This window comes from Phocoena phocoena, chromosome 1, assembly GCF_963924675.1.
Source record: "Phocoena phocoena chromosome 1, mPhoPho1.1, whole genome shotgun sequence".
Classification (NCBI taxonomy): Eukaryota; Metazoa; Chordata; class Mammalia; order Artiodactyla; family Phocoenidae; genus Phocoena; species Phocoena phocoena.
In genome coordinates, this window is record NC_089219.1 from 136377194 (window position 1) to 136401402 (window position 24209).

The window sequence follows — 24209 nt, forward strand, 5'->3', positions numbered from 1 at the left end:
ATGGGCAGAGATAACTCATCACCTGTTTAGCTACTAGTTATCCTGGAGTACTTGCTGAAGTATTCTCAGACTCTGTGGGTAGCACCAACTTCTCTGCCATTGGATTCTGTGTGTGGCACTACACACCAGAACCACTTGCTTAGGTCTGAAGCAGGAGGCTGGGCCCTGGTCCTCTGAGCAGTCTCATGTCCTGACTCAACCCAAGTCCTAGACCCACCTGTGCCCCACAGTCTACCCAGTTCAATAGGAAAGATGCTGCCTCCTGGGCAGCATGTCCAGTGAGCCTCTTGGAGGGTTTAAAAGTCTTTTAGTGGAAACTCAGATCTCTGCTATCAAGGAAAGGGGTTGATGGTCCTTTGTCAGATCATCTCTGGTGGTAAATACTTGACTAGGCTGAGAAAGGCAAAAAAACCTTTCCGGGCTATGCACTACGGAAGGTGAAGGTGACAGCATCTAATGGAGTGAGGTGTGGGTAGAGGACCACAGGAGATACACAGGGACTTTTTTTTCCTTCACTAGCTCAGTCCCTTGGGTGGTTGTTAGGGAAGTTTGTAAAGAGGCTATGCGTTTTCCTGAGGCACTAATAACAGGGCTTGAGAATTCTGCCAGTGTGTGCCCTATGCACCATGTCTCTAGTCTGGTGTTCTCAAACCCCTCATCACCAGCCTGTTTATGCTGAGTCTTTGCTTTCCATACACTAACAATTGTTTTGAGTGTATCAGGCTGACAATTCATTGGACCATTTCCACTTTGTGCTCTAGTGCACACAGTTCCCACCACGATGATAATCTAGTAACTTTTTGGAATTATGAAATGTGTTCTCAGCTCACAAAGGAAGCAGAGGGAGGATGTGGTCCTTTTTAAGTTTACCTTTGGTTTGGTCACTTCAGACCAGCTCCTGAGCAGTGTGATTCTCCTGACAGTGGCTTTTCAAAAGGACAGTTGCTTAAAGACAAGTAAAGGAAAGAAATCACTGGCTAGAAAGAATGAAATAAGACGCAAACTCAGGAGATCAAAGGCTCAACAGTCAGCGTTTTCCACCTCTTTCCCAGCTATACAGCTCAAATCAGAAAAGGATAAAAAGCAATCAAAGGCAAGTCAGTATGTTGTAAATTTTAACCAATTGCCAAACTAGAAGTAAAATCGTGAGAGGTGATCCTCGGTGTATCTGAATGTATCTTCTCAGATTTGATATTTGAGACATAGTTTAAAAATTGTCCCTTATAGTCTAAATGGAAAATTGTTGCATCCCTTTGCCAAGCCTCCTAGAAAGGCTATTTCGGTTTTATCATTTGGAACTCCTGGTGCCTCTCCTCATTATGGCTGTGCTGTGAGCGGGGAGGGATGGAGCTGGGTCTGGATGCTTATTTGGGTCGTGACTGCCTCAGGGAAATAAGCAATGGTCAGCCACTGCTGCTGGGGAGACCCTGTGAGTTAGGAGGGAGGAAAGAACCCCACAAAGTTTATAAAATGGGGCCAAATCATTAGGAAAGAGGGAACTTTTTATTATCATAATTCTAAAAGAAGTAATAAAAATAACCCATCCAAACTATTAAATTAAGTCTTCTAAATGATCAGCTGCTGCCCTAGGAGGGTGTATTACATCCTGTCAGAGAAAGGGGGTATGGCTTCTGCATGTAACATTTGTCCCTTTGTCACTCTTTCATTTTCTTCTCTGGTTTTTGTCCAATGTGACTTCAGGATTTTCCTTTAAAACCCTTTCCTTTGGTGATTCTTCCTTTGGCCATCTCCCCTGTTAAACACAAAGACTGAATTTAGGTATGTTATTAACTGGTATGTTATTCTGTAATTAAACGGACCAGTCACAGGCCACCCCTGACAGAACCATGTTTTCCCTTCTCATGGAAGGGGCTCCTAGGAGAAAAAGGTTGCCTCGTGACTTATTCATCCTTCAGGTTGTCTAGCAGACCACTGAAATGGTCAGAACTTCCAAGGCTGACACAGGCGAGGCTGCCTCTAGAGTTGGGGGAGAGTTTTTTGGTTTTGTTTTTGTTTTGTTCGTTTGCTAAGATTTATGTTTCTCTCACTTGCTTGCCAACCCTGGACCAGGATCTCCTGTTGGTTGGGAGGGGCTTGGGGATTTTGGAAAGGCTGGTTATTGCTTCCTGAAAGATATACTATAAACCCCCAAAAGTGGTCTTGGCACACACCTGGAGTTGGAAATGAGCAGTATTTTTTCCCAAAGGCCATTAAAATGGTAAATAGGTTTCAACAGATGGCTTCAGCACAGCAGTGGAAAGCCCAGGCAAGGACTTTGGGGTTCAATCTCATTATTTTAGTCACCTGGGACTGGCATATTATTCCAGAAAAACCAACATTTATAAAGTTGACAGCTCTCTCCTCATCTCTAAAATAGAGACGGTGAAGGTTGTCTTCTCACTGGCAAGCTGATGGGGGGGCTGCCTGTGACCTAGGGAATTGAATGTCACGTTTTTTGACACTTGTCAAACTACAGCTCGCTCAGTCTACAGGAATATGGTAACCAAGAACCTGTATTACTGATGGGCCAGGACTTTTATACTCAGTATGTTGCTGGCTTTATTATTATTTTCAGAATCATTTTAACATTTAATGCTTCTCAATTAAAGTGATTTCCTGGAGTGGATGCCAAGCTTCGTTTAGAATGTGCATTAACCACTTTCTGTATCAGTAGTTAAAGGCACTGAGGGATTTAAACAGCAATCCACAAGTCTGTTCAGTCAAGGTTTGGCGGAATAAAGCAGATTATAAACAATAATATATGTCTTTCTCTTCTTTTTTTGGAAGGGTTCCAAACTCACAAACGGAGCTAAAGTGCTATAAACATATCCAGGACTAAGCTTTGGGCTCTGCAAATGTACTCCGTGAAAGCCACGGGCACTGGCGGTGCCACTTTTTATCCTGTGTGTGTACGTGTGCACGTACTTTAAAAGAGCTTTTTATTACACAAAGTGTCCATCAACTGAACTTACCTTCTAAACATTAAAATGGGAACCGGGATTGCTACACAAGTGAGAGGAAAAATAAACCCTGGCTGAGCGTGGATGATGAATTTGCTGCTGCTGCTGCCCAGGGCAGCCCACTGAAAGGCACCTCTCTATTCCTTAATGCCCTCACAGTCCTTTAAGTTCAGCCACTGCATCCAGTAGTTTTAGGTTCAAATGGTCTTTTTCCACCTATAAGAGAAACTCACACACTGAGTGCCTAGAGTTCTACTACGAGGCAGATGCGTGTTATAGGGGCAGGTCCTTGGATGTTTCCCTTCTGGTTTTAACCTCAGTGTTCTAGTTGAGAACTCATGTTCATTCCTTCTAAGACATGTAGGAAGGAAACAAGGAAGATTCTGTCCTGAGTGTAAACGAGCATGTACCTTGTGAACATCCTGATCTGGTTTTTAGGGCTGGGGGCTCTCTATTGCTGGAAGAAGGAATACTGCCCTCAGAAATGACTCCAGTTCATGAATTTCCAAAAGAAGAGAGAGCAAAAATGTAAAACAATCACTTATTTTATAACTGTGAGAAGAAAAAGTGATGTAACAAAACATAGGAAAGAAAAAATTTAATAATTTATATATAAAAGTAAAAACACTAATAAATAAAAAACTATGAACTCCTAATAACTATGATGATCCGTACAAGGATTAAGCCATTAAGTTCTGCTTTTCAAGTAGGAGCGTGACAACAATATTTCAAGGGTAAGTGAATAAAGATGAGATCAAATCGCTTTTCCTGTTCAGTCCTTTAGTGTAATGCCAATTAATGCATATTTGAAAAACTGATCATACTTGGTGCATAATAAACTTTACATGATAAGTATAACAGGGAGGCTTTTTTTTTCTTCTGTCTGATAATCACTATACTTTGACCTAAACCCCTCTGATTAAGTAGCTGTGTATGGTTACCGAAATAGTTAAAGATGCTCAAGGTAAAGCTCCAGTAATGATCAGAATAATTTTTCAAATCACATGATTATAAAAGACTGCATTGAAGGCTTTTTATGCTATGAGGAGAAAGTCCAATGTGTATATATAAAATCCATGAAGAGGCCTTATAAGGCACCTCTGAGTGTGGTTGCTTTTGTTTTCATTTTCACTCATCCTGATAACGTGGTACAGGGAAAACTTTCGGACTTGGTATTACAGGTTTGGAAAATCACCTTGATTCTGGAAAAATAAGATCATGTATATTGAAGTGTTTTATATTTATATAACAAAGCTTATATAAAGATGGGCATTTCTACTGTTTCTATTTGTATAATCTTGGACACTTTCCCTAACAATTCTGAGTTTCAATTTCCTCATTTGTAAAATAGAGAAAATACCAATTATTTCTACTTTTATAATTATTCTGAGGTTCAGTTAAGATGCTTGTGTATAAAGTCCTATACAAGGTGAGGTGTGATTACTGTTAACATCATTGAAGTTAAGATGTATTGACTATAAGATACATTAGTTTATGCATTACTAAGAAAAAAAATGCTGCCAATTCAACTATAGCATTGTTTGTAAAAGACATCCAATTTTGGATACTTTAAAATGTGAAAAAACGTGCATCTTAAAAGTCATCAAATATAGTATTACGACTACTATTGAAACATCTGACACAAAACGCCTTAGGGGTTGGGATTTAAAATTCACTCAATAAATATTTAAACTTGAAATTTTCATTACTGAATTGTTGGTGGGTTACATACCTTTTTGTGATAAACATTTACTTATGAAGGGCATTTTTAGGGACCTGAAGTTTGATGAAAGCCTTCATGTTTCAACTGTTAAATGCTAAATAAGCATTTGAAAGTCTTTATGTTCAGCTGAAGCATATATTAGCCTGGGTACTAACCCTTCTGCAACCCAAGCTCAGCTCTGTTCCCATCACACACCTTGTTCATTAATCCTCAGAGATGCCATATTGTACACGGAATAATAACCCATAGCCAAGTAGTTAAACCTGGAAGGAAGCTAAGAAATCCCTATTTAATGGAAAGGTTCACTGGATTATGGCAACCCTTTAGCTGGAAAATGCTGAAACATTAAAAAAAAGCTATAATAGATACGATTCTAGATATTACTTTGGTTGTTACCCTTCTACCTAAAAAGCATTAGAGATAACAGTATGTGTTCAGTTGGCTGACTTCTTATCTCTTTATTAGAGACATAGTTATAGTAGGTTTAAAAGATTTACTTTTTGATTATTAACTTATTAATTTCTGTGAGACTTTTCAAGATATCTTATGCTATATCTTGAGATAACATCATATAAGTACTTCTAAATTTCCATGATAATGGGAAAAGGGAATGACAGTGGCCTAGAACAGTGCCTGTCATTTAGAAGGCTCTCAAGGAATATTTGTGGATTGAATGGAGGAGGAGCTTCAAAACTGCACATGAGTTCTGTGGTCTAATAAAGGGCTGAGATTCAGCAGACTTGGTCCTAACTGTGGCTCTACTACTACTCTGAGACTTTGGGCAATTTAAGTAACCTGTTAATGTCTCAGATTTATCCTCTTTTAAGTGGCCTTAAGAGCCCTTGCACTACCTACTCTACAGGGTTACTGTGGAGGGATGACAGATTAGATAATGCCCGTGAAAGCATTCTGAAAAGTCAAAAGAGCTAAATGCATATAAAAAGCCATCATTAGTCACACAGAACTGAACATGTGGGCTCATTTCTGCCCTGCAGCAGAACCAGAGGTCAAATAGGTCAGGGTCCAACTTTTTGGCCAGGGCCTCTTTAAAAATTTCCAATCGTGGTGATCAGTGATAAAACTGTATGTGTATTGTTGGAATGTTGACCAATGGTTTAAAAAAAAGATGCACTTCTCTCATTCTTTCAAATAGGCACAGCAAGACCCCATACATCATCCGGTAGAAGCACTTAAAACTGTGAAAATTGGTTCAGTCAACATATTACTGTATTTCATTCAAGAATGAAATACTGTAACAAGAAGCCAGAAAAAAGGGGTTCTATATGGGACTCACAGACCACCGTGGAGTTCAGACATGGGCTTCAGGAGATGCTCAAAATTCCATGCGCAACACTGTGTTCTAGGGGGAGAGTGATCTGGAACTCCGCGAGAGTTAACACTGATTTAGCTGACTCAAGCAAGAGTTCTGAAGGTAACAGTGATTCCGATGCTTTTCTTTGCCTCCTCTGTAATGTTTGTTTACATGATTCTCTTTTTATTCCTTGTTTTTCACTAGTGTGTATCAAGACTACTGTGAAGGCAATCAGGGCCTCTTAGATCAGTTGATAGAGGGCAAAGTAAATGACAGCGTTGAATAAATATTAAATACAGAAAGCCATTAGCGTTGTTCTGATCACAGTATCTCCAGGAAAGAAAAAGCAGAAAAAGCAACAAATTTCCTTTTTCACTTTATTAAGGGCATAGGAAAATGGGGTTAGGTATGTTTTTATGTGTAGACACACATCTATAGAGGTGGCTGGAGGACAAGACAATAGAATAAATGTGGAACCGAGAAGGAGGTTAAAGTAGAAAGGTAAAATATAAATAGTCTGGAAAATGCAAGTTGTAAAGTAGCAAAAAGCAGCTATTCACAACACTGACAAACGTCTTTAGTTACCCACTACCTAAAGATGCCTCCAAGCCAACTGGTTTCCAGTTTGGGAACACAATGGAGACTCAATTTTTAAAATTCTCATGTACACTAAAAATAACAAATCAGAGAGTTTGAACCAAGGATGAGGTAAACAAAATCCCAATCCCAGTAAACATTAAAAAAAAAAAGGCTGAACAATTATTCTGAAGTTCTAGTTGAATCATGACTAGAAATGAACCTTCAGGGAATTCCCTGGTGGTCCAGTGGTTAGGGAATTCCTTTCACTGCCGAAGGCGTGGGTTCAATCCCTGATCGGGGTTGAACCCGTGCCATGCAGCTTGTGGGATCTTTGTGTTCTTTGCTTGGTGGTAACCGCTGCAGCTTTGGCAATGGAACTCATGATCTGGCTGAAGTGTGATGCACTTCATAATAGTTCAGTAATTTAAGGGGAATGAAAACAAACCAAGATCCAGTTTTCTCCGACTTTTATGAATGAAATCTTCCCCTTAATAAGGCACAGGAAGATGATCCATAGATTGTTATATACGACAGTAAGGTTTTTGAAAATTCAGATATGGGCAACAAAAGTATAGATTTTGGAACCTGATTTTAAAATGCACTTGAAAATGTTAAGTTGATGACTTTTTTTTTTTTGCGGTATGCGGGCCTCTCACTGTTGTGGCCTCTCCCGTTGCGGAGCACAGGCTCCGGACGCGCAGGCTCAGCGGCCATGGCTCACGGGCCCAGCCGCTCTGCGGCACGTGGGATCTTCCCGGACCGGGGCACCAACCCGTGTCCCCTGCCTCGGCAGCCGGACTCTCAACCACTGAGCCACCAGGGAAGCCCGATGGCTGTTTTTAGTGATAGCTTTCAATGCAAATGTGAAACCTTACAATAAAATGAATAAAAACCAAATTACATTCTTTATTTAAAAACAACCTGTTTTAGATGTGGCAAAACAGCTTATTAAAAACTTGTCTAATACATACCCAGGTCGAATTACAAAAGAGAAATGAAAAAAGGAGTTCCTTGATAGCTTCTTGCTCAGATAACTACCCTGTAAATTGAAAATGAATAAACACTTTTTGATTTGCTAATGTCCGAAAAATGCACAAAGTAATATCAGTTAAAAGCTTCATGCAACATCTTGGTCACTTTTACTGTAACTAATGAATAATGTTACTTAAAACACATTCAGTTAATGTGCAACATGAGAGAATTTAGCTGAACAGTAGGTTGCCATGTAGCTGGGACTGTGGGAAAAGAACAGATAACGAAGAGAAAGCTCTGCTAGAATTACAGTAACATTTCAGTATGTACTAACGTGCTCATCACTTCCACAGATAATTAAGAAGTCATTTAAAAAATGAATAACCTTGGTGAGTGGTTTTGGTTTACATCTCAGAAAATAAGAGGTTAGAAAAATCACAAAATAAGCAGCATTAGTAATATGCCTCATTTCTGCTCTGGAGGGGCTTGTTCCAGAAGGACAGGTTAGCTTGAGCTAATGAAACTCTTGTCCATTGTTGAGGGCTCGACTAAACAAGTTTATTACTTGCTATCTTAGGAGTGACACGTTAGAAAAATTATCTTTTAAATGGTCATCTTGGCATCTCAACTTGTTTCTTCATTTCTCTTCCTATGACAACTATCTACTTTCCTCACATAATAAGAAATGTCAAGGAATTTCCCAGATGGAGTTCTTGAGGCTTAAAGGGGGAAATGTAGGGAGCCAGTTTCACCAGTGGCATACTTGTCTATCCTTTAAATAAAACCTGTGGTGTACTTGTCTGTGTTTTTAATAAAAAACAGAAGTGCTCCAGAAATAACTTCAGTCACACCTAAGTACTGGGGCATTATGGCTGTTTCATATTAGACCCAAACAGGCCTAACAGTTCAGGCCTGAGCCAGTTACAGAGACTGCTGCCATATGCAACAGGAACGTGATAGTCAATTAAAAGGGCCCTAGGGAGGTTCCTCCCTGTTTTGTAAAGATGAGTTTAAGGAATCCTGACCTAACCAGTGCATTCTTCTAGAATCTGTGTTTCCATCCTAAAATGTCCAAGATTCTGAGGTTTTTCCGTAAATCTGGTCGTTCCTCTGATTTCTATATCCCTTACGTGACAAAACTCTGCCCTTTCTCTCTTTTGCTTTCTTAACAGCCCTCTTCTTTCCTATCTTCCCAATTCTGTCTGACAAAAGAATAGATGTTTTAGCTGTACCAAATGCCACGCGACCCTGTGAGCTCCACCATATTGGGATTTCATGGAACTTTCCCTAACTGTCAGTGTAGTACTGCCGGTTCTACTTCCCTTCTCTATGTTTTTTAAAAGAGCAGTCATGTTTAATATTGTGAAATACGATGCATCTCCTCCTCTCCCAGCCTCTAGAACAGTGATAAATTTCAGAGCACGTTCAGCGGAATTGGATTGTATTATGCACAGAACACATGTTCATCACCAAACGGTACTCGCTGGAATATATGTAAGTAGAAGGAATTGCTGAGACTTCAAAACCCCAGTTTCTCACAACTGATTTTATTAGCCAGTGTATACCAAAGAGGGGTGGCAAAAGAAGTGTTATTTTTGAAGTTTTCTTTCACCACTGAAGCCCTGTGCTGTTACAGACTGTGGGTTTCCAGTCTTTTGATTAAACCTTGCCAGTCGTGTGCTGCTGTAACATCAAAGTGACCGCTCTGCACCCTGTCGCCTCCTCCGGCAGGCAGCCATCCTGGTCTCGGACTGTGGGGTCGGCGCCGGACTGGAGCAGCAGCTCAACAATGTCCAAAAACTCACAGGCAGCAGCTGACAGGAAAATCGACAAATACGAAAACCAAGTTACCATGAGACAGAGAGTACTAGACTTCAGCAGGAAAGGCAAGTGCTGACAATAAGGAATCGTGAACAGTGGGCGATGGGACAGTGGCTGGGGGTGACGAGGCCTTGTAACGGAACTGCGCCGTGACGGTGGGTTTGCCGGTGTTAGGAAAATGAAATTTGCCTTTGTGGTTGCCCAGAAGCTAACAAACAAATACATTTTTTTAAATTGTGAGGCTTCTGGACTCTATTCTTCAGGATGGGATGAAGGGAAGGAACAAAAATAGTTTAAGTATTTCATTTACTTTGATCAAAATGATAGGTTTGTAGGCTAAGTCAAAAGGCTCAAAATACTGTAAATGTCAAAGAAAGGATTTTGTTTTGTCTTTGAAGAGGGGATAACTGGGTAACTAACTGAACTTTAAAATTCGTAAATGAAGAAAGAAAAAAAGGTGGACTAGTAATCAGACAATCCCTCTAAAGCAACCTTAAAAAAATGGCACCAATCACACAAGACACAGGAAGAGGAAAAGGGCCTACAGATATCAAGACTTATTATGAGGATGGTATAGTACTGCCCCCAGGGTGGACAAACAGACCAAAGGGCTAGAAGAGAGAGCCATCCATTCTTTTGCACACGTACAGAAACTTGATTGTGACAATGCTGGCATTGAAGATCAGCGAGGAAACAAAGCTCCATTAATTAGATGGCACTGAGACAACTGGGCTAAAGTCAAAAGTAGGCATTTCACACAAGATAAAACATAAATAGCAACAAACATATGAAAAGATGAGCAACCACATTAGTAATCACAGAAATAAAAATTAAAACCAGGAGATACCATTTCACACCCACTAGATAATTGAAAACTAAAAACTGAGACAATACCAAGTGTGAAGGAGGCCAGGAGCAAGGGAGACTCCCCTCTGGACTGTGGAGAGCGTACACTGTGTATCACTTTGGACAACACTTTGGACAACAAGTTGGCATTACACGTTAAACCTAAACAAATGCCTACCCTTGGACCCAGCAATTCTACTCCTAGTTATACTCTCTAGAAACCTTTGCATGTGTGCTCCAGGAGCTATCTGCAAGAATGTACATATAGTAGCCCTGTTTGTGATAGACCCCCCAATGTAGACAACTCAAATGCCCATTAAGAATAACATGTAAAAATAAAATATTGTTTACATATGCAATGAAATCCCTTACCAAAATGAAAACTAATGACCTATAGCTTCATATAACATGAGTTTATCTCTAGAACAATGTTGAAGGGAAAAAGCAAATTAGAAGAATACATACAGTATGTTTCCATTTAAACACAATTTTAAAAACAGGCAAGACTAAACACCATTGTTCAGAGACACAAATACGAAGTGAAACTCTAAGGGAAAATAGTGGTATGAAATTTGGGATAGTGCTAATCTGGGGTGGGGGGTGGTATAGGGAAGGCCGTATAATTGGATAGGCACACACACAGGGGGTTTCAAAGATACTGGCAATGTTCTCTTTCTTAAACTACGTGGTAGGTATACGACTTTTTAAAGGTACATTTAAAATTCTTCATATACATTTTATATACAATTTTGTAGTGTGATATATTACACAACAGCAACAACAAAAGGTTTTTAAAAGAAAGTTTGATTCATTGAGTATTTTACTGAATACATTCCATACCAATCCTATCAAGATTACAGGTAAGATTCCTGCTCTAAGGAACTTCGAAGGATGAGTAAACACTGTGGCAGGTGGGGACACACACACACACACACACACACACACACATACACACACACACCTGCAAAGGTGAGAGGGATGGGGAGAGGAGGAGGAAGCTAAGGAATCAGGAAAAATACTACAAGTAGGTGGTATGTAAGCTGAGCTTTGAGGACAGAGTAAAATTCCAGGTAAACTTAGAAGAAAAGGCATGCAGAGTGACAAAACAACATTAAGAGAAGCGGGAGAGCACAGGGAATGCTGAGAGAACTGTCTGCTGGCTCAGAGAAGCAATATAGAGCGTCAAAAGCAGAGGCTGGATTTAAGTTAAACTATACAAAGCCTTGAAAGCCATACTAAGAAGCTGGGCATTTATGAGGAGGGGAGTAGCATAATTTGACCTCTGTGTTAGGATGATAATTCTAGAGTGACTTGTAGAACCTAGGCATTTGTGGCAGTTAAGAGACTGTGGTAGTCCTTTTCGGGGGCTTGAAATGAGCTAGTGTTGGCAGGAGTATAAAGAAGGGACTGATAAATAAATGCTGGAGAGGGTGTGGAGAGAAGGGAACCCTCTTGTACTGCTGGTGGGAATGAAAATTGATACAGCCACTATGGAGAACAGTATGGAGGTTCCTTAAAAAACTAAAATAGAACTACCATATGACCCAGCAATCCCACTACTGGGCATATACCCTGAGAAAACCATAATTCAAAAAGAGTCACGTATCACAATGTTCATTGCAGCTCTATTTACAATAGCCAGGACATGGAAGCAACCTATAAAGATGTGGCACGTATATAAAATGGAATATTACTCAGCCATAAAAAGAAACAAAATTGAGTTCTTTGTAGTGAGGTGGATGGACGTAGGGACTGTCATAGAGAGTGAAGTAAGTCAGAAAGAAAAAAACAAATACCATATGCTAACACATATATATGGAATCAAAAAAAAAAAAAAGGTTCTGAAGAACCTAGGGTTAAGATGGGAATAAAGACACAGACCTACTAGAGCAGGGACTTGAGGATATGGGGAGCAGGAAGGGTAAGCTGGGACGAAGTGAGAGAGTGGCATGGACATATATACACTACCAAACATAAAATAGCTAGCTAGTGGGAAGCAGCCGCATAGCACAGGGAGATCAGCTCGGTGCTTTGTGACCACCTAGAGGGGTGGGATAGGGAGGGTGGGAGGGAGGGAGACGCAAGAGAGAAGAGCTATGGGAACATATGTGTATGTATAACTGATTCACTCTGTTATAAACCAGAAACTAACACACCACTGTAAAGCAATTATACTCCGATCAAGATGTTAAAAAAAAAGAATAAAGGTAGAATTCTAATAAAAAAAAAAGTTTGTGAACACTAAATTTAATAATTAACGAAACTGATATAATGTCATATTTGTAGACACCTAAACATTTAATTATTTATATGTTGCATTTTTTTTTTGTTTTCTGGAGCAAAACAAATGCAGATTTCAGGTACTTTTATAGGTTTTTTAAAAGCTCTTAGGCCCAAGGCCTGTGATCGTAATGTTTACTGAATAAAACAGCCTGAGTATTTCTACACTTGATAAAATGACTGATAAATCTGATTATATAGAAACCTAAAAATGATAAATTTGAACACAAATTTAAAACAGCTATACCACACACACAAAAATACTATATACGAAAGTAAACCATAAACTGGGAAACATATCACGTACATAACACAGATAAGAGCTAATATCCTTAATATTAAAACAAAAAAAACCTTTAACAAATCAATCCAATGGTCAAAAGAATTAGAAGAATCAAAGATGACACCTATGTTTCTAGTCTTGGAGAACACATAGATGCTGGTGACATCTCTAAAATAAGGAACCAGAAGAAGGAAGAGCAAAGTTTTTGGAGGGGAACAGAAGCAGAAAATTATGGAGGGGTAGAAATAATATTGTTTGGGACATGATAAATATGTGGTACTAGGGGATATCTATATTGATAAGCTCAGTAGTAGGGAGGTAAAATATGAATCTGAAAAAAAAAAACCCACTCACCCCATACACACTACTATCTACATTTTTACTGTACTGTGTGACTTTCTGAAGACATATGTTTTGGGCTCAGGATTTTTAGCAATTTTTCTGGATACTCTTTAAATATATTTATATTACATGATCACTCTGGCCAAAGAGCTACCTACCTAAGGTGGTTTCCCTTACCATGCTGGAGAAATACATTTGAAAGAGACATACAGATTACTGAAAATTCCTAATGGTGTCCTTACCAGTAGACACATTTATTTGGTTGGGAAATAAAAAGCTTAAGAGGCAAAGACTGTTAATGCCCATTATTAAATTTTCACTTGTAATTTTTACTACAATTTACATTCATCCACTTTGGTTTTCATTGTTGATCACTAAGCACGTTTTACTAATTATTATTTTACATTATCTCTACTGGGTTTTCTTCTCCCTATAAACAGGCTTTAAGACTTCACTAGCTCTCTTTTTTTTAAATTAATTTATTTATTCTTGGCTGCGTTAGGTCTTCCTTGCTGCACGCGGGCTTTCTCTAGTTGTGGCGAGCAGGGGCTCCTCTACGTTGTGGTGTGCGGGCTTCTCATTGCAGTGGCTTCTCTTGTTGCGCAGCATGGGCTCTAGGCGTGCAGGCTTCAGTGGTTGTGGCATGTGGGCTCAGTAGTTGTGGCCCATGGGCTCTCGAGTGCAGGCTCAGTAGTTGTGGCTCACTGGCTTAGCTGCTCTGCAGCATGTGGGATCTTCCTGGACCAGGGCTCAAACCCATGTCCCCTGCAGTGGCAGGTGGATTAACCACTGTGCCACCAGGGAAGCCCCACCAGGGAAGCCCCACCAGGGAAGCCCCACCAGCTCTTTAAAAGCGCCATTATCAAGCCTACTTATCATGATTCTCCTTTGCCACACCTGGCCTTCTCTCTCCACCAGGCTTTCACTAGACTCTACTGCAGTGAGCCTGCATCAGAATCACCTGGAGGGCTTGTTGGACCACAGACTGCAGGGTGCCACCCCCGCAGTTTCTGATTGGTAGGTTTGGAGCAGGACTGAGAATTTACATTTCCTAGCAGGTTCCCAGGTGATGCTGATACTGATGATCTGGGACCTCACTCTGAGACTCAGGGCTCTACCAGCGTGCCTCCTGCCTCATACTATTGGTCAATTTTCACAGCTAGAGCCACTTAACTCACACGTATTGATAATGCCCCACATAGGTAAGAAGGAACACAGGCCTCTCATTGGTTCAGTGCGACGTAACTTTACGTCGGATGTGACGTGGGTAGCAGAGCTGAGCCTTTGCTGAGTTTTCCAGCTCCCGTACTTCATCCTCTCCTGGATTCGTTGCTGAATGCGCTATTTCCTCTGGCACTAGGACGCTTTGATTTCCCTTGCTCCGTTCCTTCTGGAAGCGGAAGATGAGCAGGTAAGTTCACTTCCCACATCTGGGAATATGCCTGGTTGCCTTCTGGATATCTGTGACGGTGCTGGTTTGCCTGTGCTGATTTCTTTCCGTTGTTTGTTGTTAAGACTTTGAAGTTTGCCTTTTCTGTGCCAGTGAGTCTAGTGTCCTGGGTCTGGCGTTCCAGGCCTGACTTCAAATACCCCAGGCTACCACCTTCTCTGCTTTTCAAACAGTTGAACAATGCTGTTATTTCTATGACTGCTGCGCATTCTTTCCCTATCCTGATTTCTATATGTATTTCCAGACCCCTCAACCCCGGGCTCCATCTTCCTAATGCTCTGAGACTCGGGTCTGGCTTGGTCTTTTTCCTCTATGAATAATTACTTTTCTGGTAAGATCATGAACCTCGGCTGGAAGGTTTTTTTTTTTTTTCCGGTACGCGGGCCTCTCACCGTGTGGCGTCTCGCGTTGCGGAGCACAGGTTCCAGACGCGCAGGCTCAGCGGCCATGGCTCACGGGCCTAGCCACTCCGCGGCATGTGGGATCTTCCCGATCCGGGACACAAACCCGTGTCCCCTGCATCGGCTGGCAGACTCTCAGCCACTGCGATACCAGGGAAGGCCCGTGGCTGGAAGGTTTTTTTTTTTTTTTGCGGTAGGCGGGCCTCTCACCTCTGTGGCCTCTCCCATTGCGGAGCACAGGCTCCGGACGCGCAGGCCCAGCGGCCATGGCCCACGGGCCCAGCCGCTCTGCGGCACTTGGGATACTCCCAGACCGGGGCACGAACCCGTGTTCCCTGCATCGGCAGGCGGACTCTCAACCACTGCGCCACCAGGGAAGCCCGGCTGGAAGGTTTTAAGGCCACCTACACGCATGACTTAGAGCCTAGTAAGTCAACTCTATTTTTTCCTTTTTAAACCTGTGTCAAGGAGGTCTATGGGCTTGCCATGCAAAGTGTAGTCTGAGGATCAGTGGCTTTCAGCATATTAGGGGAGCTTGTTAGAAATGCAGAGCTTCAGGCCTCACCTCAGATGTACTGAGTTAGAATTCATGGTGTAACAAGAGCCACAGGTGATTTTCATGCACATTGTAAAGAACTGATGTGTGGTATAGTGCCTATAGGATGAACTGCTCCCACCTGAGACTAATTATTATGACTCCCAACCTTACCAATCACTACTTTTTCCAACTTCCTTATTGCTACTGATGTAATTCTACAAACCTGTGTTGGGTGAGTTTCCTGATGACAATGGGAACTATGACCTACAACCCATGATTCTGTAGGAACCCAGAGTCTCTCTGTGTATATCTCACATTTGTTGTTTCTTAGTATATCTTTTGCACAAGGCCTTTTCAACTATGTCAACACACCAAAGGAATATTGGCTTTTGGCCATGATCTGATGTGGGCTCGGATGACGGGCAGCCTGAGGGTCCGGGGTGGATAAGAACCACTCAAGTTCAACAGTAAATTTTAGGTGCTTAATGTAATGCTGGCCCACAGAAGGTGACCATCCAAATATCTCTCATCAGTATTTACTATGGAGAAGGTGTTGAAAGTAGATCAGGCTGAGTGAACTAACCCCACCCCTGGGCTTTGGTGGGGGGCGGGGCCAGCAGTACTGGTCTGGACAGTCACCACTGAATGGCCTTGTTGCCAGAAACCCATCCCTGAAGGAGCAGGACTCCAGCCAGTGACCTAGTCCACAAGTCAGGTCCAACCACTGCAGGGGGGTGGGGCTAGTAAGATATATAGGGAGCATCAGAACCTCAGTCAAGAATGCCTACATTCAGAATAGGGATACAGCTCCGAAAGGAGGAAACTGCCACATGAACCTGGAGACCCAGGTGGACAGGCCCTCATAAGTAGTGCCATAGAAAGAACGTGGGTTCTAGAATCTAAGCTGGGTTTGTGTGACCTTGAGTATCCTCAGATGGTCTTCCTAGGCAAATGAAAATGCATGTCCAGGGTCTACTAGAGGACTCAAATAGTAGATGCTTATTAAATGGTAGCTACTATTATGTTTATTATAGAGGAAATCATATTCTTATGTGAGCCTATGGACCTCAAGGCTGCTTCAGGTTCTCTGAATTGTGATCCACCTGGTTGGAGGGTTGGGTAGCTAGTACAGTACCTCATTCAGGATTTGTGCAGAAGGAAACACGCATGCTCAAAGCACAAGTGCTTAGCTAGGTACATTGGAGGACTTTTCCTTTCCTCTTCTGTTCTCTTCTCTTGTCATTTGATGACTAACTTTAGAGTTGTGTTTGGATTCTTTTTTCTTTTCTTTTTTTGTGTGTATCTATGGTAGATTTTTGGTTTGCAGTTACCATGAGGTTTTGATATAGCAGTCTATATATAAACAAGATTGTTTTAAGTTGCTGGTCTTTTAATTTCAAATGCATTTCCAATATCCTGTATTTGTACTATCCTCTTCTCACAGTTGCTGGTTTTGATATCATATTTGTTGGTGGATGATTTCCTACCTTTACAGTATGTTCGCCTTTACTGGTGAGCTTTCCCATTTGTAATTTTCTTTTTTCTAGTTGTGACCTTTTCTTTTTCATCTAGAGAAGTTTCTTTAGCATTTGTTGCAAAGCTGGCCTGGTGGTGCTAGATTCTCTTAGTTTTTGCTAGTCTGTAAAGCTTTTGATTTCTCCATCAAATTTAAATGAGAGCCTTGCTGGGTAGAGTATTCTTGGTTGTAGATTTTTCCCTTTTATCACTTTAAATATATCATGCCACTCCCTTCTGGCCTGCAGAGTTTCTGCTGAAAAATGTGCTGCTAGCCTTATGGGAGTCTCCTTGTATGTTATTTGTTGCTTTTCCCTCGTTGCTCTTAATATTTTGTCTTTAATTTTTGTCAATTTGATTACTATGTGTCTTGATGTGTTAATTCTTGGCTTAATCCTGTATGGGACTCTCTGCGCTTCCTGGACTTGGGTGACAGTTTCCTTTCCCATGTTAGGGAAGTTTTCAGCTATTACCTCTTCAAATATCTTCTCAGGCCCTTTCTCTCTTTCTCCTTCTGAGACCCCTATAATGTGACTGGTAGTGCATGTGATATCCCAGAGGTCTGTTAAACTGTCCTCATTTCTTTTCATTTTTTCTTTATTCTGTTCCATGGCAATGATTTCCACCACTCTGTCTTCAGCTCACTGATTCATTCTTCTACCTCATTTATTCTGCTATTGGTTCCTTCTAATGTATTTTTCATCTCATTACTGTATTTGTCAGCTCTGTTTGGTTGTTCTTTATATTTTCTCTTTGCTAAGAACTTCTTGATCTGTGCATCCATTATTTTCCTGAGTTCTTGGATCATCTTTATGATCATTACTTGAAACTCTTTCTCGGGTAGATTGCCTATCTCCATTTCACTTAGTTGTCCTTCTGGGGTTTTATCTTGTTACTTCTGCAGCATATTCCTTTGCTGTCTCATTTTGTTTAAATTTCTATTTGTATTTTTGTTTCTGTGGTAGGTTAGTTACATTTCTCAACCTTTGAGAAGTGGTCCTCGTCCCAGCAGTGCATTCCCCTCTCATCACTCAGAGGCAGGGACCAGCTGTTCCCAGGGTAGGTTCTGACCTGAGTTTATGGACTCAGTTCTGCAGGCTGTAGGATCGTAGTTTTCCGGTGTTTGTCCCCCGGTGGGTGAGGCTGGTCTGGAGGCTTGTGTAGGCTTTCTGGCAGGAGGGACTGGTGCCTGCCCACTGATGGGTGGAGCTGGGTCTTGGCCCTCTGGTGGGCAGGGCCATGTCAAGGGACCTATCTAGAGGTGGCTGTGTGCTCAGGAAGTCTTTAGGCAACCTATTTGCTGATGGCTGGGGCTGTGTTCCTGCCCTGTTGTCTGGCCTGAGACGTCCAAGAACTGGAGCCTAAAGGCGGTTGGGTGGGGCCAGGCCTTGGTGCTTATGACCCAGGCAAGATGCCTGCCTTCAATGAGAGTTCATGTAGATGACACTCTCCAATATTTCTGCCACTGCCACCAGTGTCCATGTTCCCAGGGTGAGCTACAGCTGCCCCCCCACCTCCCCAGGAGACCCACGAAGACCAGAAGGTAGGTCTGGCCTGGGCTCCTACCAAGTCACAGCTTTTGCCCTGGGTCCTGGTGTATGTGAGACCTTGTGCGCACCCTCCAAGAGTGGAGTCTCTGTTTCCCCCAGTCCTGTGCAGCTCTTGCGATCAAGCCCCTCTGGCCTTCAAAGACAGGTACTCTGGGGGTCCTCCTCCTGATGCCAGACCTCTAGCCTGGGAAGCCTGATGTGGGGCTCAGAACTCTCACTCCTGTGGGAGAACTTCTGCGATATAATTATTCTCCAGTTTGTGGGTCACCCACCTGGGTGGTATGGGAATTGTTTATATCACGAGTTCACCCCTCCTACTGTTCTGTTGTGGTTTCTTCTTTGTGTCTTTGGATGTAGAATATCTTTTTTGGTAGGTTCCAGTCTTTTTAATCAATGGCTGTTCAGTGGTTAGTTGTGATTTTGGTGTGCATGTGAGAAGAGGTGAGCTCAAGGTCCTTCTACTCTGCCATCCTGTCCGTCCCAGATTCTTCATCCACTTTGGATTGTGCCAGTTAACATACAGAGCAAGATTCCCTGGTTTTTCTCCCTTTTTTAAAAAACTGAAGTAATATTCTTCTTAAAAATTTGAATTCTGGCAAATGTGTCTACTTGTGTAGCTACCATTACAATAGAGACATAAGACATGTCCATAACCCCCAAAAGTTCCTCCTGGCCTCTCTGCAGCCAATCCTCTTACCCCCACCCATTGCCCCTGGCAACCACTGATCTGATTTCTGTCCTTAGGTTTTGCCTTTTCCAGAAATGGAAATCATACAGCCTATAGTCTTCTGTGTCTGGCTTCTTTCATTGAGCATGATGCTTTTGAGATCCATCCATGTTGCTGCAGGTATGAGTAGTTCTTTCCCTTTTGTTGCTGAGTAGTATTCCATTGTATAAAAGTATGTAGGCATCTGGCTTGTGTCCAGTTTTTGGCCATTATGAATAAGATCCTATGAACACCTGGATACATGTCTTTGTATGGATCTTTTATGTTTTCACATCTTTTGGGTAAATACCTAGAGTGGGTCTGCTCAGTCACATGGCAAGTGAACATTAAACTTGAAAAAGAAACTACCAAACTTCCAAAGTTTGTATTCCCACCAGTATGTATGAATTCTAGTTGCTCTGTATCCTTGTCAGCACTTGTTATTATCATTAAAATTCTTTTTAGCCATTCTAGTCATGTCTCTAGTACGTATAGTATAGGTACTATATAGTATAGTCAGGTCTTCTTATTGTGGTTTTTAATTTACATTTCCCTAATGTCTACTGATGAACATCTTTTTACGTACTTATTTGCCAGTCATCTACCTTTGGTGAGTTATCCAAATCTTTTGTCCACTTATTAATTGGGGTGTCTTTTTAATAAAGTTACAATTATTCTTTATATATTGTTGGATATGTTTTTTTCCAAATATGTTTTATAAATATTTTTTCCCACTCTGTGTCTCATCTTTTATTAACAGTATCTTTTTTTCTTTTTTTTTTGTGGTATGCGGGCCTCTCACTGTTGTGGCCCCTCCTGTTGCGGAGCACAGGCTCAGCGGCCATGGCTCACAGGCCTAGCTGCTCCTTGGCATGTGGGAACTTCCCGGACCGGGGCACGAACCCGTGTCCCCTGCATCGGCAGGCCGACTCTTAACCACTGCGCCACCAGGGAAGCCCAACAGTATCTTTTGAAGGGTAAAATTTTAAAATTTTGAATGAAGTCCAATTTATTATTTTTCTTTTATGTTTTGTGCTTTTTGTGTCCTATATAAGAAGTCTTTGTCTATCTCAAGACCACAAAGATTTTCTTGCACATTTTCTTCTAGTTCTTTATATTTTTGCTCTTATGTATAGATCTCTGATCCATTTCAAGATAATTTTTGTGGAGGGTATGAGAAAAGGGTTGAGGCTTTTCTTCCCCCCAGTATGTATGTCTATGTCCAACTGTGACAGCACCATTTGTTAAATAGAGTATCCTTTCCTCCATTGACTTACCTTGGCACTTCTATCAAAAATCAATTACCCATGTGTGGTTTGGTCTATTTCTAGGTTATTTATCTTGTTTCATTGATCTATACACCTCACCCTACACCAATATCACACTGTTTTGATTTCTGTATCTTTATAGTAAGTTTGTAGTAAGTAATAATACATTGGTCAAAGAAAAAATATCAAAGAAATTAAATTATCTTGAACTAAATGCAAATGAAAACACAACTTATCAAAATTTATGGGATGCATCAAAAGCAGTGCTTAGAAGGAAATTTATAGCATTAAATGCATGTATTAGAAAAGAAGAAAGATATAAAATCAATAATCTAAGTTCCCACCTTAGGAAACTGGAAAAAGAAGAGCAAATTAAATCCAAAGTAAGCAGAAAAAAAAAGAATTACAACAGAAATCAATGAACTTGAAAACAGGAAATGAATAGAGAAAATCAGTAAAATCAAAAGGTAGTTCTTTGAAAAGATCAATAATATCAATAAGCTTCCAGCCAAGTTAAATAAGAAAAGAGAGGACACAAATTACTAATATCAGAAATGAAAGAGGGGACATTACTACAGGTCCAATAGACATTAAAAGGATAAAAAGGAATACTACAAGCAATGCTATGCCTACAAATATGATAATCTATATGAGATGGACCCATTCCTTGAAAGACACAATTTGCCAAAATTCACACAAGAAAAAATATACATTCTGAATAGGCCTGTAACTAGTAAAGAAATCGAATAAATGATTAATAACCTTCCAAACTAGAATGTACCAGGCCTAGGTGGGTTCACTGGTGAATTCTACTAAACATTTAAAGAAGAAATTATACCAGATCTCTACAATCTCTTTCAGAAGGCAGAATTAGAGAGAATATTTCCTAAATCATTCTATGAGGCCACCATTACTCTAATAACAAAAAACAGACAAAAACATTATAAGAAACGGAAAAAAAACTACAGACTGATATCTCTCGTGGACATAAACGCAAAACCCTCAACAAAATATTAGCAAATTGAACTCAACAATGAATAAAAAGAATTATATACCACAGCCAAGTGGGATTTATCCCAGGTGGGCAAGGCTGGTTCAACACTTGAAAATCAATTAATGTAATTCATCGTATCAATAGGCAAAAAAATAAAATCACATGATCATATCAACAGATGTAGAAAAATAACATGACAAAATCTAACACTCATTTGTGATTCAAAAAAACCTCTCAGTTAACTAGAAATTGAGGGGAACTTCCTCAATTTGAGAAGTTCTCAGCTATTTCTTTAAATAAACTTTCTTCTCCTTCTCCTTCTATTGCCCTGCTGGGATACCTATTATCCTAATGGTGCCCCTCCTGAAAGAGTGAGATAGGTCTTGCAGAATTTCCTCATTTTTAAATGCTATTTCTCTTCCTCCTACTTGTATAAATTTTAGATTTCTGTCTTTGAGCTCTCTAATTCTCTCTTCTATGTGGTCTGCTCTGTTTCCAATTAAAAAAAAAACCATTTATTTACTTTTGGCTGCATTGGGTCTTAGCTGCGGAACATGGGCTCTTCGTTGCGGTTTGCAGGCTTCTCTCTAGTTGTGGCATGTGGGCTCTCTAGTTGTGGCGCAGGCTCCAGAGCATGTGGGCTCTGTAGTTGTGGTGCACAGGCTCCACAGTACGTGGGCTCTGTAGCTGCGGCATGCAGGCTCTTTGGTTGTGGCGTGTGGGCTTAGATGACCCGCGGCATGTGGGATCTTCGTTCCCGGACCAGGGATTGAAGCTGCATCCCCTGCATTGGAAGGCAGACTCTCAACCACTGGATCACCAGGGAAGTCCCCTTTCAATGCTTTCTAATGCATTCTTTATCTCATTTATTGAGTTCTTCAGCTCCAAAACTTGTTTGGTTCTTTTTTTAGAGTTTAAATCTCTTTGGCAAAGTATTACTTCTGTTCATTCATTTTATTCCTGAGCTCACTGAACTGCCTTTCTGAATTTTCTTGTTGTTTGCTGAGTTTCTTCATGTTCACTATTTTGAATTCTCTATCAGTTAGATCGCAATATTCCATGACTTTAAGTTTGGTTTCTGGAGAATTATCATTTTCTTTCTGTGGTAGTGTTACTCTAGTTCTTCACGGTGCTTGATGAGTTGTTCCTCTGCCAGCACATCTGAAGTAGCAACAGGTCAGAAATCAGAGGCTTTCTGTTTTCCAGTAGGTGGCACTATAGCATAAGTTTTTGGTTTCTCTTACCTGAGCTGCCTCTTGTTACATTTGAGAGTTAGCACTTTCTACCCTGTACTGCCCATAACATGTGGTCCCCTGCCCACATTATCAGTTCTTGCATCTCTGGGGTCACTGGTGCCTTGCTTCTGCCAGTGTTGTTGGCATCACCACCTGGTGTACCAAGATGGTGGGCTCTCCCTTGTGTCTGGGATCCCCTGAGTCACAGGCTCTGCCACTGCAGGGGGAGAGTAAGGGAAGGGGGGGAAAGCAGGAGTTGTGAGGGCACCTCTTCCATGTCTGGTATTATAAAGTTAGTGGGCTCTGCTGCTGCAGATTCGGGGGGAGGGGGCAGGTGGCTGGAGTGGTGGGCACATCAGTGGCTGGAGGGATGGGGTCCCAGGCCCCACTACTGCTGTTGCCCAGTTGCCTGTGGCGGCAGGTGTTGTGTAGCTGGAGTCGTGTGCACTGCCTCCCCGGCTGCTACTGGGTTCTCTGGGGCTGTGGGCTCAGCTGCTGTGGTGGGAAGGCCAGGACTACAGGTACCACCTCCGCTGTTTCCTTGGTTCTGCCTCCTATATGTGTTCCAGTCCACTGACCTTTAGATGTACATATGTGTGGAATTCTCTAGCATCCTGGTGTGTTGGGCAGAGCCACCTTTGTTGAGTTATGAATGTTTTACTGGTTGCAGATTGAAAGGGAGAGACAAAGGTAGCTTTTCACTCCACTATGTTGCTGACGTCACTCCTCGGGAACTTCCTCAATGTGATAAAGAACATCTACAAAAATCCTATAGCTAAAATCATATTTACTGGTGAGAAACTCAAAGCTTTCACACTAAGATCCGGTATAAGGCAAGGATATCTGTTCTCACCACTCCTTTTGAACACTGTACTGGAAGTTCTTAGGTAATGCAATAAGACATGAAAAGGAAATAAAAGATATACAGATTAGGGAAGAAGAAATAAAACTGTCTTTGTTTGCAGATGCCATGATAATCCATGTGGAAAATCCAAAAGAACTGACAAAAAAACCTCCTGGAACAAATAAGCAATTATAGCAATGTTGCAGAATATAATGTTAATGTACAAAAGTCAGTTGCTTTCCAGCAGTGGACAAGTGGAATTTGAAATTAAAAACATAATACCATTTACATTAGCACCCCCAAAATGAAATACTGAGGTATAAACCTAACATGATATTTACCAAGATCTATATGAGAAAAACTATAAAGCTCAGAACAAAATCAACAAACTAAATAAATGGAGAGATATTCCACATTCGTGGATAGGAAGATTCAGTACTGTCAAGATGTCAGTTCTTTCCAACCAAAATCCCAGCAAGTCACGCTGTGGATAACAACAAACTGTACAGTTTATATGGAGAGGCAAAAGATCCAGAAGAGCCAACATAATATTGAAGGAGAAGAACAAAGCTGGAAGACAGACACTGTCT

At 41.2% G+C, this 24209-nt stretch overlaps 1 protein-coding gene across 2 annotated transcripts in view; it reads right to left on the reverse strand.

The window, feature by feature from the left end:
- Window positions 1–9073: 9073 nt before the first annotated feature.
- ACBD6 (acyl-CoA binding domain containing 6) overlaps window positions 9074–24209 on the reverse strand; it is a 236325-nt gene continuing 221189 nt past the window's right edge. For both annotated transcript variants that reach the window (XR_010656122.1, XM_065882184.1), the window contains one exon: window positions 9074–9360. Coding sequence is in view for 1 of the 2 variants with exons in the window: in XM_065882184.1 (XP_065738256.1) it covers window positions 9206–9360 (155 nt within the window). In the remaining variant the exon portion in view is untranslated. The remainder of the gene's footprint in view (window positions 9361–24209) is intronic.